This window comes from Propithecus coquereli, unplaced genomic scaffold, assembly GCF_000956105.1.
Source record: "Propithecus coquereli isolate 6110/MARCELLA unplaced genomic scaffold, Pcoq_1.0 Scaffold220, whole genome shotgun sequence".
Classification (NCBI taxonomy): Eukaryota; Metazoa; Chordata; class Mammalia; order Primates; family Indriidae; genus Propithecus; species Propithecus coquereli.
In genome coordinates, this window is record NW_012147190.1 from 2259697 (window position 1) to 2275074 (window position 15378).

Sequence of the window (15378 nt, forward strand, 5' to 3'; positions counted from 1 at the left end):
CAGACATAAAGGGACAAACCACATGCAGTATGAGAGGTGCTATGCCAGAGCCTGGAATGCTTTGAGAGCCCATAGAAGAGCACCCGATGCAGACTGAACTCTCCATTTCCTTATCTGCAAAGGGTATAACAACATCCGTTATCTGAGGATTATGTAAGATGATGTGCATCCAGCACCTGCTACAGATCTCTTTGAACCTCAGTGTCCTTGTCTATTAAATAGTAATAATATCTTCCCTGTAGAATTATTGTGAGAATAGAATAACCTAATGTGTAAAATGCTCTCAGCTCCAGGGTAAGAACTTTAGGGAATAAAACCCATAGGGAATACTGTGCTGCCAAAGACACTTTCTCACCCAGGAGGTTGGGCCAAATGCCACGTAAGTGGCAGAAGAAAGAAGAGTTACTGACATGAAGGTATTTGAAGGTAATATTATAGAGCAAATGATTAAGGGCCACTGGCCTTCGGAGGAGCAAGATGAGAGTACAGGAGAAGCCAGAGAAGGCTGCATGGAGGGGGAGGACTCAAGGGGTCCTGGAGCCCAGGCAGGGTGGTCAGGAAGGGCAGGGGAGGATATTCCGGGCAAGGTAAGAAGAAACATCATCTTTACAAAACCAAAGTAAACATGTGGTCAAGAACCGTGGAATGGCTCATTCTAGAGCTTTTACCTCCTACAGGGCTTTGCTTTAATGAGGTGTCAATAGAATCCTGTTGGATGCGTAAGTGGTTATTCTCAGACACAATAGAATTCTGCCCCTCCCTATGAACTTTCTTCCTTTCTTTATTATTTCGGGGAATCTGCCAAGCTGATTCTGGCTTGTTGTGCCTTATCTCACTCTGCAACCTTTCAATCATTAATTTCCTTCCTCTGGAAACACAGTGAGATGATCTCCAAAATGCCCTTTCAGCTCTGATATGCCCTGAAAAACCTGTCCTGAAGCAGAGGCAACAGTTGCTGCAGTGTCTCTGGGGACACAGAGGTGGCCACGTGGGCAGGGGTGAAAATTGGGGTGATGGGGCGGAGGCAGCGTTTTCTAAGTGCTTTCTGGGGGCTCTCCTTTCAGCTGTGAGCCAGCCTCGAGTGGAATGCTAGCAGACATGCCTGGGAAGCATGTTAATTAAAGATCCCAGGCCACCCACAAGACTAAATCCTGTCATCTTCATCGTAGTGGCACGCAAAATCTCTCTGAGCCCCAGGACGCTCCTATCCTTCAGACATTACCTTTCTTTATTAACAACAGCAATGGCTACAATTTCTGACTAGGATAAGTAGAGAGCAAACATCATTGCTGTGCATTGGGGGTTTTGGATTCAGCACATGAGTTCTTCCTCTTGACTGTCACTGGCTCTTTTTTGGGGTCTCCTTTAACATCCCGAGAATCATCCTTTGAGTTAAGTATAAAGGGGAAGAAGGGGTCAGAGCTCCAATGAGGACCTCTCTTTGCCTACACTTTAAGGATCAGCTTAAATGGATCCAGATCACTCCTGTCTCTACCTCCTGTTCTGCTGAGGTCTCCATTCTTGGTCTTTCTCTTGCCACAGTGAACAGCCAACTGCTCCTCTGCACAAATTGATTCTCCTACCTCTGTGCTTCTCTTGCACCATCCCTGGGGCTAAGCATGGCTTTGCTGTCTCTCTTCATAGCTGCTCGCCCTGTCCTGCTTCTAAACTTGCCCCTGCCACTTACCTCCTCTGGAGAGAGCCTCCACCATATTCCCACAGTTCTAGCAGCTACCTCTTCGAGAAAGACTTCCCTTGTTTGTGCTCCCATAATGCTTGTGGTAGGTGGAATAATCCTCCCATCCTAAGATACATTCTAATCCCTGGGCCCTGTGAATATGCTGTCTTATATGGCAAAAGGTATTTTGCAGATACCATTAAGTCATTATCTTGAGATGGGAAGAGTATCCTGGATTAACCAGATGGAAAATGAAGAAATCAATTGGATGATGTAATCACAAGCGTCCTTATAAAAGAGAGGCCGCTGCAGACGAGGAGAAGGAAATGTGAGCAGAGATCAGAGTGGCGCACTTTGAAGATGGAGGAAGGAGCCCAAACCAAGGAGTACAGGCAAGCACGAGAAGCTGAAAAAGACGAGGAACAATTCTTCCCTCTGAGACTTCGGAAGAAAACAGACCTGTGGATACCTTGACTTAAACCCAAGGAAACTGATTTGGGACTTCTGACCTCCAGAGCGATAGCAGAATAAATTGGTGTTGTTTTGAACAACTAGGTGTGTGTTAATGTTTTATAGCAGCGTGGAGAACAAATACAGTTCCTGTGTATGGCCTCATGGAGTGGGGCAGACTATACTCCCGGTTCTGTCCACATGTTTGATCCTTGCTAGACTATAACAGGAGCTCTTTGAGGACTGGTCCTGTGATTGACTCCTTTTGTTATCCTTCCATGCTAAGACAGTGCCTGGGTCCTGTCAATATTCCTTCAACAAATATGTGATAGATGATATTCCTAATATTTAAAGAGCACATATCGCTTTCAGGAGATTTTCACTTGCATTTTCCTTTCATTGGCATCCTATTAGAGAGGTGGGGTAGGCTTTATTTTATATTAGCCCTATTTTATAGACTAGGAAACTGAAGCTCAGAGAATTGAAGCAACTTGTCCAAAGAGAAAGATTACTGTGTTCTTGTTCTTTCCAGAACATTCCATACCTACAGCTCCAATGAGGCACATGAGGAAGAGAAGCCCGATGCAGAAGAAGATGTCGGTGTTCATGCGCCGCTCAATCTTGCTGCGTTTGTACCGGGGGCCGCTGTTGTTCAGCATGGCTTTTGTCTCATGGCCTTTGAGAGAAAATGAGGAAATCAGATCCTTGGCTTTTGTTGCCTCCGTTTGAGACCACGCCCTCGGCTCCTCTCACAGGAGCTTGTGATAAAAGAGAGGCTTCCTTCTTTAACCCAAACCAGTCCTGCCTCTGGGAGGTTGCTGAGACTAGCTGTAGAGGCCTCACATAATGTGTCAGCAGGTATTCACTGAGCATCCCCTGCGTGCCGAGCACCGTGGTGGGCACTGACGGAGCTAGCATGCACAGGTTGTGCACTGCACAACTCTGGAGGGTACCCTTCATTTTGAAGTTGTCAAAGATTTGTAAGTTTATTATGACAACTTTCTGGCAAATGACAGTAGGCTGTCTTGAGGAAGTGCTATCTTCTAAGTTGTACAAAGGTGCTATTCTGGCTGTTACGGGCTAGCGGTGGGATACAACAGAAAGACAGATGGTTCACATTTTGGTGAAGATACAAGGAAACAAATAAATAGGATAATTACTTTTATTAATAAGTTCTATGAAATAAATAACAAACAATAAACAAAAGGCCAAGGCAGATAAGAGATAGTGTTAGAGAGCATGATGAGGGAAAGTTTCTTTGAGGAGAAGACATTTAAGGGGAAACCTGAAGGGAAAGAGAAAAGTTAGGAGCAGAGAGTTTTAGCCTAGTGGAACTGTATGTGCAAAGGCCCTGTGGTAGGACAGTACTTGGGGCCCGTATTTACCATACTTGTTTCTTTGGCTGTGCGTAAGGTGTTGGTGTCGCCTATGCAAGAGTAGTAGGGACCAAAGGCCCCCACCTCAGCATTAACTCTGAGCAGCTCCACTCCTGTGTTGGACTTCTGCATAAAATTTTGTTCAAAGAAAAGGTGACAAAGTTTCAAAACTACCAATCTCTTACGGTCACCTCCTTTCCTGGTTGGGGAAACTAAGGACCAGAGAGTAAAAGGGATCTGCCCAAAGTGAAAGAATAAATTAATATATCAGAGTCACCGTGGGGACCCAAGATTCTGCTTCCCAGTCAATTTCTCCTTCCACCAACCCGTGGTACCCAAGGCCACACAGCTAAGAGCTAAGAGTCAAACTGAGACTTTGTCTTTAGAATCTCTCATTTGGGGCTGCTGAATTTTAACTACCGTGCTGTACTCCTCAGCAGTCAAATTAAAAAAGAAAGTGCCAGGCATATATTTTCTATGCAAAATTAAAGCAAACCAATACAGCTCTAGAAGCAAATGGCTTTAATGCTGTTTAACTGGTTGCCTTGTGGATTTAAAGTAGCAAAAAAACAGTAGGAGTGAACAAACTCCAGGCTTTTAAAATAAGACACAAGTAGCTGCAGTTGGAGGGGGTTCCAGAAGCACGATGGGCACAGACCAACTGCACTGATGGCCCGTAGCCTCTCTGCCTGCCTCTCATGCTCACTCCATACAAGGGGTCCTGGGACCACCCCCTTCACCAAGCTTTGCCTTGCCTTCTGAGACCCTCTGCTCCTTTGGCAAGAGCTGGGTTCAAGGGGGAGGCAGTATGGTATAGTGGTTAGAATGTGGGCTCTAGAGGCAGACAGAGCTCAGCTCTGCAGATGGTTGATCTTGGGTTACAGACAGTTACTTTCAGGTCATATGTGACTTTGGGTGAATGAATCCCCGTGTGCCTTAATTCCTCTGAAAAATGGGAGAGAATGTCATGTGTGTGCAGGAGGAAATCAACATACACAAAGTACTTAAATTAGTTTCTGAGACACAGTAGGGGCTCAGTATATGTTTGTTGCAAGAAGCACATACCTCTACACTGGCTCTCTTCCTTCTGGAAAGCTCAGCTTGGCATTTTTGGGCCTCTGACTTTGAGGTCTTGCTATTTTGTCCATTGATAATATCAAGAGAAAAATGATAACTCTGGACCAGCTGTTCTCAGCCAGGGGTGGTTTTACTCCCTAGGGCACATGTGACAATGTCTTGAGAAATTTTTGGCAAACACAGCTTGAGGTTGGGGGGTGGCTAATTCATCTAGTGGGTAGAGGCCGGGGATGATGCTAAACACTCTACAGGACAGCCCCTGGCCACAAAGAAGAATCTGGACCAAAACATCAAGCATGCCAAGATCAAGAAGCCCTGCTCTAGATAATAATATTAAAAACAATGTGTTATTTTTGCTCACATTTTTGAAAGCCTAATATATTAGGCTAATATATCTGGCATTGTTAGGCCCTTTTCACAGATAATCTTATTTGAACCTTATAACCCTACAAGGAAGGAACTATTAGTTCCTCTCATGTCGAAGGTTTAAGCAACTTGCTCAAGACATCCAGAGCACGAGTGCATTTTACCCTAGGCAGCCTGCCACCCCAGAGCCACGGTTAACACTCTCCCCAAATCTGCCCCGTCATACATCAGTCCAATCACACACTCGGGGTTTCTTCTTTGTTTCTGTTCAGGTGGAGAAGCAAAGCTCTACACCTATGTATTTTTTTTTTTTTTTTTTTTTTTGTAGGGAGGAGATTGCTGGAGAGTTCATTTTTAGTAGGTCTACCAGATGGCGTTGAACTCCATTGCTTAAGACCCTTGAAGGAAGTCATGTAAACTGGCAAATATAATCCTCCTCCCCCAAATTAGGGAAAGCTAGCTAAATTGTGACTTTATTTTTAAAAAGATCTTTTTTTCTTTGACAATCCCAAGAAGTGAATCTTAAGGTAGATGGGTATTTAAGTATTCTTCTGAGTCCATCAGAACTGGGATTCTACTCAGACCAAACCAAAGCCAACCAAAAAAAAAAAAAAAAAAAATATTCCCAAGTGTCCCAGTGAGTGGAAGACTCAGAGGGTAACATATTCTAGAGTCTTCCAGTTTGAGCAGACACTCCAGGCAGTCTGTGTTTCCTCTGCGGTGGAAGAAGTCTTCAATTCTTCATATTACTTATTAAACATCTCCCGAGGGCTGGCATTAGGCTCTGGAGACCTAACAGTCTCAAGACTGCCCTCCAAAACTTTAGATGTCATTGTGAGAAGTGTGACTGTTACCTCTTATTCTTTGAGAAGCAGAATCGAGGTGCAAAGGAGAGCTAGGCTTCCATATCGGGAGCCGTAAAATAAACGAGGATAACAGTGAATACGTAACTCCAAAACCAGCAGCTGAAACCCACTGAGCGCTGACTTCACTAGAGACAGTGCTGGCTGCTTTCCATGTGTTGGATCATTTGATCCTCGTGCATATTCTTCCCACTGTACAAATGAGGAAATGGAGGCACAAAAGGTGAAGTTGTTAAGTTCAGTGAGGTTATTCCACTGGATCAAGGAGATGCTCTTCATCCTGCCTTTAGTTAGCATCACAAAACCATTGGGGTGAATGAGTGTGCACCCCCTCCCTGTCTTGCTCAGGTGAGTGATATCAACTTGGAATCGCATTTTGTCTCCTGTGGACTGAGTGAACCGCTGTGATTTCCTGTCTCAGTGTGCTGAGCTGAGGAATGGGAAGTTACACGACTCTATACTGCCTGAACGTGGGTTTGGAGGAGGGGAGAGAGGATGGTGGAGAAAGGGGAGTTTGGACAAAAAAAAAAAAAAACCACCCAGAGATAATGACCTGCATAGATGACGATGCCAACAGCCACCTCGGTGTTTCTGACGGTACAGCCTCGAAGCAGAAGATTCTCACTGCCAAAGCCAGTCCTGGTCTGGTTAGGATGCTCCCTGGGGATGAGGAATAAAACATGGGGTAGTTTGGTGGCTTCTCCATGCTGCCAGTGGCTAGACACAGTAGGGGCTCAGTATATGTTTGTTGCAAGAAGCACACACCTCTACACTGGCTCTCAAAATATGAAGTGGTGAATGAACATGATGTCTCTCCTCTCTGTGTTTATAAACTACATTTAATTACATGATTGTATTTGACCCTTTGTAGTTCTGGGAAGTTAGCAGGGCGACTGTGCTTACTCACGAAAAAGCTGAAGCTCAGAGTGTCTGAGAGATTTTTCCAAGGCCACACACCTGGTGCCTGGAACATCCTAAGACTGGGGAATCCAGGTCACAGACACAAACCCCATTGTGATTTTCACTGCTCTAGAGATCCCAAAATACCACCCCATCCACTTACACTGAATCAGAGAGTCATTTCTGTCTTCAATTCTGCTGTATCTATCAAGGAGAAAGTCTCCATTTCACGCTGGTATGTTGTTAACCCTATTCTAACACTTGTTTATTCTACTTTTTAACACAGAGGTGGCTTTGGCAAATAATAATCTGAATTTAGAATATAATGATAACTGTTTTGATTTCATTGTATTAATTTTTACTGTCACCTGCTATGTATAACAAGTGATAGTGGTTTCCCACAGGGCCAAGTGATTTAAAATTTCCTTTTGAAATACATTTAAGAAAAAATAAGGCAATTAAAAATGTTGGTAGATAAAAGCATAGATCTTTACGAATATGATAAACATCATAAAGGTGGTCCAAGAATGACTGAAGTTCAGGATCCAACATGGCTCCCTGTTGTCAAGGAGGAGGCTGGCCGTGGACTGAACACTGGGCTGAGGAGTCTTGCGTGCTTCACTGTCAGACGTTTTTATGATACTCTGAGATGACAACACAAGATAGAGGCTTCTCCTTCTCCCAGTCCTAATGTCCCCTTTTCACTGGATGGTAGAAAAGGATTAGCTGTCTCACAGCTGCTGTTCTGTTTGGTGCTCTTGGTTTACAGGGATGCTCTATTTAACTGACTCCAGAGCAGCATTTCTCAACCTGGGCACTGTTAACATTTTGGGCTGGACAGTTCTCTGTTAGGGGGTGTCCTGTGCATTGTAGGGTGTTTACCGGCATCCCTGTCCTCCACCCACTCAATGCCAGCAGCACCCCTCCCCAGTGTGACAACCCAAGATGTTTCCAGACATGCCAAATGTCCCCTGGCTGGGGTGGTGGTGGTGATGATTGCCTCTGGTTGACAACGACTGCTCTGTCTGCTCTATAGAGATCCTTTTTTTAAAGATTTTTTTTTTTATTTCAGGAAATTATGGGGGTACAAACATTTTGGTTACATGTTATGACTTTGCCATGTCCCAGCCATGATTTGAGATGTGCCCTTCCCCCACTACAATGCTCACCACGTCCATTAGTTGTGCGTTTACCCACCCTCAACCCCCCTACCCCCAAAGAATATTACTACTGTGATCCTTTTGTTTAAAAGTTGCATTTTCAAATCTGACACCCCTAATCTTCAAATAGTTTGTTAAAAGCTGTTCATCTTCTAGCTGGCCTGTGCAGTCTCAGGGAATTTCTAAATTAATGGGACCCAGAGAAACTTCTGGGAAAGCCAGAGGTGTCAGACCAGTGGGTCTGCCCAGGAAGAGGGTGCAGACCACCTGTGGGGGCCGGGCCTGCGGGCATTCTCCTTGCTGAGCACAGTGAGGCTGCAGGACCACAGAGAAGGGCTCTCCATCACTGCATGGGGGGGCTCCTGGGCTGCCCGAGGGGACTTTCAGGGCTCATCTGTGAGTCCCTGGCAGGTGGAGGAAAGACAGGTCTCCAGCAGCAGCCACCAGGAAGAGGAGGTGCTGGTGGTTGAGTGAAGCTGGGAAAGTTCTGTCCTGAAATCTGCCTGAGAGGGGGAGGCTGGAGCCCAGGTTGAAAGCTGAGAAAGGCCGGCTGCTGGCATGAGCTGTTTGCCGGGAGAAAGGTCATAACAGAAACCCAGCAATGAGGCTGCTCTCTCAGAGGATAAGGAGGATGGCTCAAGGCACGGGTGGTTTGGGATGAACCAAATGTACAAAGCTCGGCATGAGAAGTGCACTCCTTTCATGGGCAGTGACCAGCTCTACCTCGCCAGATGCCTGCAGTGAAATCCTCCTCTTCCGCGGGACCTTGTGCCCTTCTCTGCCTGTCTCCATCTGCTCTCTCTGAGCATTTTAAAAGTCATTTGCCTTTAAAACTACTGTTTCTCTTGTCTTGTTCTTATTCTTTCCCCTCTTGTATTCCTCCTCATGACATCCCATATGGCCTGAGAATGGAGGAAAGCAGAGACATCTGCGTTCCAAGGCGGCTTCGTAAGCCCCCTTCTAGGCCCCGTTGGTGGAGAAGTTGGCATAACAGGGCCGAGCTTTGCACTGCACAGCAATGGAAAACACGCTGGCGTCAAAAGACCCAGATTCAAGTCCTGGCTTTGTCTTGTACCTGCTGTGTGACTTTGGCAGAATCTCGCAAGGTCTTAGATCATCAGAATGCCCGTCTGAACAATGGAGATCATGACACTCGCTTCCTTTGGTTGTTGGGAAGATCACATGAGATGTTCTGCGGAAGGACTCTAGAAACTCCTAAAGCATTGTATTAGGGCATTGACTCACATCTCTTACTATTGCTCTTATTTTGCAGGGAGACCAGTAATTCGATGTGGGAGCAGAATTACAGTAAAATTCTTAGTCTGAACCAAAGTTGAGGAGTAAGAATAACCATATTCCCAACAGCGGCAGCCACCGTTAACTGAGTATTTACTTGTTGCAGGTTGCTGTGCTAAGGGCTCTGCATATGAAAAATCAACTTAATTTCTAGAAAAGAAACATCTTATGGTGTAGACGTTATAATCTTCATTTTATAGACTTGGAAACCAAGGCCCAGAGAGGTTAATTAAGTTACCCAAGGTCGCACAGCTTGTAATTGGTAGAACCCTGACTCAAGCCCAGCTCTGTCAAACTTCAAAATCCCTGTTCTTACCTACAATGCAATACAGGCCCTTTTAGAAAACCAATCTTAATTAAATCATAGTTGCCTCCCATGAATCAGAGCACAATCTTGATTTTGATGCTATTTCACAAATGTTCTAAAAAAGAACCACTGGTGAATTGAATTTAGCCTTGCAAGATAAATATAATTAACTATCACTCAGCAAAACAAACAAACAAACAAACAAAAAAACAATAGAAAAAGTTTCCCAACTTAGATTTCTCTAGTCCTTCTTTACAGAAATAAATATGAAAGAAACAAACTTCCTCAGGATCCAGATCATTTCAAGAAAATATATTTTCTAGCTACAGAGGAGACATTCCCTAGCAGTATAGGTGCATCGGATACTTACATATAACCCTTGAATCTGTTGAGGTGCTTGTTGGGCTTCTCGCACACGATGGTATTGCGGAAATGTTCTGGTTCGAACTGCACCTTCTGTGGGAGAGGGGACTCTGTGAGGTTATTCATTCAGAGGAATCTAGTCTTAATAGGATCATGGGGAGAGCTAATCACTGTTAGAACCATTGCAAATAAGGGAATCCCTGCTTTGTCACACAGTGATAGTAGTAATGTGTTAAAAGAGTTAAATCCTCATTAAGGAGGAGAAAATAGATGCAAATGAGAAGTTGGATGCAGGGTGGAGGGCGTCGCTTCCCCGATTGCATTTCTCTGGTGGGTCTGGGTTTGGGGCTCCAGCCCAGCGTGGTGCTATCAAACTCCCCGCAATGATGGAAATATTCTAAGTCTGCGTTGTGCAATATAGAAGCCACTCATCGCAGGTGGCTATTGAGCACTTGAATTGTGGTAGTTTGACCGAGAGATAGGTTTTCTCATTTAATTTAATTTTGATTAATTTAACGTTAAATAGCTGCATGTGACTAGTGGCTACCACATTAGACACCACAGAAATAGATGACGAAAAAGGAGGGATTATAAATCACACCACCTAGAGATATCTGCAGGTAAATGCTTGTGGCTATCTCTAGGGTGTGTGCATATATCCACACACACATATATTTATGTAACTATACATGTATACATTTATGCATTTCAAAAATAAGATCTAGTGTTCAGATATCTTGGACGTTTTTACATGTTATTAAATTTTTCTACATCACCACTAGCACCTGCACAGAAACCTATTGTACCAATGCACCATATTTCCTTTAATCATTTCACTATCGAATATTTACGTTGTTTCAATTTGTTTTGCTCTTGTAAAAATCCCGAGAAAATAGTAGCTAATAAAACAAAATAAATAGCATTTACTAGCTGGATTCTCATTTCTGCCAGACACTGTGATGAGAACTTTATACATAGTATTTATTTTCAAGCTTACAATTATTTTATGAAGTAGGAATTTTAATGATCCCCTTTCTTTAGAAATGAAAAATCTGTGACTCAGAAAGGTTGAAGTAGGCTGCCCATGGTAATACCAGGGCTGGGAGTTGAATCCAAGTCTAACTGGAGACCCTCTGTTCTTTACTTGCATAACACATTGCCTCCGGGTGAACAATCTTGTAGCTAAATACTTTAAACCCATCCTTGACTCTTTGCTTCTTAAAGGTGTTTCAGCTGTACAAGTTCGTAGAGTCTAAAGGGGATAAAACACAACTAGAGGTGGGGAGATATTGCTTCCAACTGTCCTCCACATCGACTATGTTCAAACCTTAAGCCTCAGTTTCTTCATCTGTAGAATGGGGCTAACACCTCCTGCCCTGCCCAACTCATTTGTGCCTCAGAAAACAGAATCTATGTGGAGAAGTTTTGAAACCTGTAACATGCTATGCAAATAGGAGGTAGTACTGCTAAAGGTGGGCTTGGAAATGGTTTCCTCGGTAGAGCCTTTAGCACGGGGAGTGAATTTATCACTGAGAGCTTCAAGGTACAGCTGTTCAAAGGGACAAATTGATTTGAAGAAATGATAGCATTTTCTGGCTTCGTGTAAATATACTGTCCATCGGATCTGTGGGGGTGCCAGCATAAATAAATTCTCTATTCACTTGAAATAAATTTCCCATCCAGGAGTTTCTAAAAATACGGCCCTTTTCCCTCCAGGTATTGATTCTTTCAGGGACAAACACTTGCCGAGTTCTGAGATGATGACAAATCACACCGTAATTTGTCAGCTGCTTTCGTGTTCCTGATGAAGTCGTGCGCTTCACTCCTGCTCTGCACAGCTCCTCTCAAGGCTGGGTTTCTAAATCCAAACTCATTTCAGACACGAGTGGCGGTGGGGTTTGAGAGCTAATCATCTTTCTGCAGTGCCTCTGAGCCCTGTTGTCAGTTTAATCATATCCCCCGTGTCCCCAGCAACGGTGAAGTTTGACTCTCTTGCTCCTCTGTTGGGGCTTCCCAGCAACCTTCCTCCTGCAGTGTACCTTTCCAGGTTCCGAGTTCTCCTTTCCTTCTGGGTGCTGGCCTTTGGTCCTCTGTCTGTCTTCCTCTCTTCATGGAGGGGGTGACCTTGCTCTTCTGAGCTACCCGTCCTGCAGGCTCCTTTCTTCCCTCCCCAAGATGGGCTGTGCAGAGTGGCATATGAGACCTACTCACTGCAAAGACCACCACTCAGGGCCTGCTTGCTTTTAAGGATTTGCCGTAGCTCACTGCAGGGGAGCTGTCGGGCTTTCCAAGGACAGAGGGAATTGTCTGGCCTTGCAACTCTGTCAAGGTTCTTATTTTAGCCTTATTCAGGAGTTTCTGATTCCTTCCTGAGATGGGGTGGGGTCCCCTCACCACCCTAACAGTTTTTCTTAGCTTATGGTTGGAGCTCACCTAACTGACCATTTCTTTTGACCTTTTATCTAAGGCATTTCACTTTGATGAAAGCCGCACTAACTGGAATAAGGCCTGGGGAGTCATCAGGGTACAAGAAAAGACAAGCTCTTTCCAGAGGAGAGTTATGTCTCTGCAGTTCTTTAGGCCAGACCTATCTATCCTGAGCACGTACTATGTGCCAGGCACCTGTCATTAAATTCTCACAGTCACCTTAAGAGGTTTGACAGATGTACAGATGGAGACTGATGTAAAGCGATCGTCTCACGGTTGGTAGGTAACAGAGCCAGGATTGCAACTCACATCATCAGAATCCAAAACCAGTCACTGTTGCTGTCATCATCATCATATCGTCATCTTTATTCATTTTCCTCTTCCTGTTGTTATTATTGCTATAGCGCTTATTGAATGCTTATTATGTAGCAAGAACCAACTAAATATTGTATACGTGCCATCTTTTTTAATGCTTACAACAACTCTATCACGTAGGTACCATTATAATTCCTAGTTTACAGATGAAAAAAATTAAGGCCTAGGGAGAATTCATGACTCCCCCAGTGCCATGCAGCCAGCAGTGCGGGCTTTGACCTTAGCACCACTGACTCCCTGAGAGTCTGTTCTCTTAACTGCAGTGTTATTCGGATGCACAGAGGAAAGATTAGCCTCTAAGCTCTCCTCCTGGCCCGATTTCCCTTTCTATGTTCACTTCCCACTTTCTATGATTGAAGTACCTGATATAATAAATGTACTCATTCTCTAATACACAGCGGAAATATATCAAGATTACTAAGACTACTAAGCCAATGCAATGTGTTACCTCTTCCAAGTATGTTTGCATTTTAAAGTAAGGTACCCACAAAGGGTAAGGGTAAAGGTTAAGGCACTAAATTGCCAAGAGGATATTCTTCTGAGGATTTTTAGTTTATTTTAAATTTTTTAGCATTTAACAGTTTTTTTTGGCCACCTCGTCTATGAAGCTTACTGTAATCTCCACAGACTTTTTCCCTCCAGCCAGACAGAATTAATTGCTCCTTTTTATGTGCTTCCACCCACACTGTTACACCTCCGTCAAACACTTATGTGCCTAGATCTGTGCATCCTCTAGTAGACTGTTGGCTTCCTCTGGGGCACCTCCTGCAATGCCTTGTTTTAGCAGGTACACCATAAAGATCTGTTGAGGTAAGGTTAGCACGGGGCGGGGGTGATGTTGGGAATGTGCATATTGAAAGGTGATGGATGAGGAGATACAAAGCAGACCTCACTGGACAGACTGACCCAGGTAACTAGGAAAAGCTTCAGGTACAATCTTAACTTTGATTCATGGGAACAGGACCACTTCTTTCATGGGAATTCTTTGGCTCAACTAATAAAAATTGTCATCAAAGTCCTAGATCCCGACTTGGGCCAGTCTAGACTCCCATTCATTTATTCTTGCATTCCAGCACTTATTGAATACCTGTGATAGATGAGCCATGTGGGAAAGTAAGAGAGAATCCGAGGGAAGAAAAGGGTTATTGACACAAATCAATGATTACAGCCATAAGACAACCAACTCAAGGTTCACAGTCCAGCTCGGGTGTGTCAATAGCAGTATCTTTCAAAGAAAAGGAAAGTGGGCCTCGTGCCAGCGTGTAATAAATCCCTGGGGTTGAGGTACTCCTTGCTGACCTGTGTCCCAGTTGCGGCAAGCCTGCTCCCTCCCAGAGCCACTGGGGAGGCGAACTGGAATAGATTCCGGCGGCTAGAATCAGCCATTTCCTTGGTACTTGCCTCAAGGTTTACTTCTCTAGACTTATTTTCCACTCTTCTTCACAATTGATAATCAAATTCATCAATACATGTGTTTCGATAAATGTATGAATGATCTTTTGAGATTGTGTGTAGTGGTTAATGGTTAGTTTTCTGGATACCCACCTTCTGTCCCAGCCTTCTTGTATAACAGCCTTCTGACTTCCTTTTGGGAAAGTACTGTGTCTAGATGCCCCACCCATTAGACTCACCCACTGTGGGACTTTGACTTGAGTGAAATGATTCAAGGAAGGAAAAGAGAAAATGAGACCATCAACTAATTCCTGCTACCAAGCTGTTTTTGTCAACCAGTGGTTCCCAACTGGCAGATGAAGCTATTGCAACTTGTCTACAAATCCTCTTATAGGCACCAAAATGCTATCTGTAGACAGAATAAAGATAAGTCTCACACACACACGTACCACTAGTTTTCAAATTTCTGTAGGAATTCTTGAGATTAATACTTGAAAAATTCATTTAAAAAGTTACTAAATTTACAGTAGCTTTTTGTTTGAATGTATTTTCTTAAAAATGAACACTGAAAGGACAACCACTTTTTTTTGATAGTCATAAAGTCTTTGTGCTAAAAAAAAAAGGGACCCTATTCCTAAGTTCTTAGAGGACAGGAAGCACATCTTAGACCATTTTGAAACCCCTCTGGCATTCAAAAAAGATTTTGTTGATTGAAGAAAGAGAAACAGCTAAACTCTTTCCTCAAACACAGAACACATTTACTTATTGAGATTTTATAGGAGCCAAGAATATTTGTGGAAAAGAAGAGCTGGACCAGTGATCACCATGCTTCCGTGCAACTCTCAGAGTCTGTTCCTACATGATCGTCAGGGTAGAGGACTAGAAAGGAGAACCACCACCGCCTGGGGATGGGGATGGCAAAGCAGCCACCATGACCCTCTGGTGGGGACTGCTCACCTGGGCCAGGCCGAGGAGCAGGGGTTAGAGGTAGGCAAACCGTGCTGACCGGGGAAGGCACACTGGGGGTGTGCTACAGACTCATAAGGATACTGTTTAAAGATTTTTGTTTGTTTGTTTTTGTTTTTGAGTTTACCAGTTTGTCTAAAGGGTGAAAGCAAATGTTCTTCACACCCTAGCTGCTGATCTAGGTGATTGAGGTTTTCTTCCTGGCATACAAATTAAGCAACCCCCAGATTTCTGAGAATCTCCTATCTGAAAACTAATGACAGTGACCAGCACTTGATAACCTTTGTGCTTCCTTGTAGGTGGGGGTTCTTTTCAAGACAACCCACAAGGGAGTGACTGGCAGTGACTTTCCTGTGGGTCTGGGTGAGGAAATGGTCTGCAT

The 15378-nt window shown here is 44.1% G+C and overlaps 1 protein-coding gene across 1 annotated transcript in view; it reads right to left on the reverse strand.

Moving 5' to 3' along the window:
* ATP10B (ATPase, class V, type 10B) overlaps positions 1-15378 on the reverse strand; it is a 95425-nt gene that overhangs the window by 54727 nt on the left and 25320 nt on the right. The window contains exons 4-6 of the mRNA XM_012644798.1: positions 9844-9929; positions 6364-6470; positions 2673-2804 (exon numbers count right to left, since the gene is read on the reverse strand). Coding sequence (XP_012500252.1) covers positions 2673-2804; positions 6364-6470; positions 9844-9929 — 325 coding nt within the window. The remainder of the gene's footprint in view (positions 1-2672; positions 2805-6363; positions 6471-9843; positions 9930-15378) is intronic.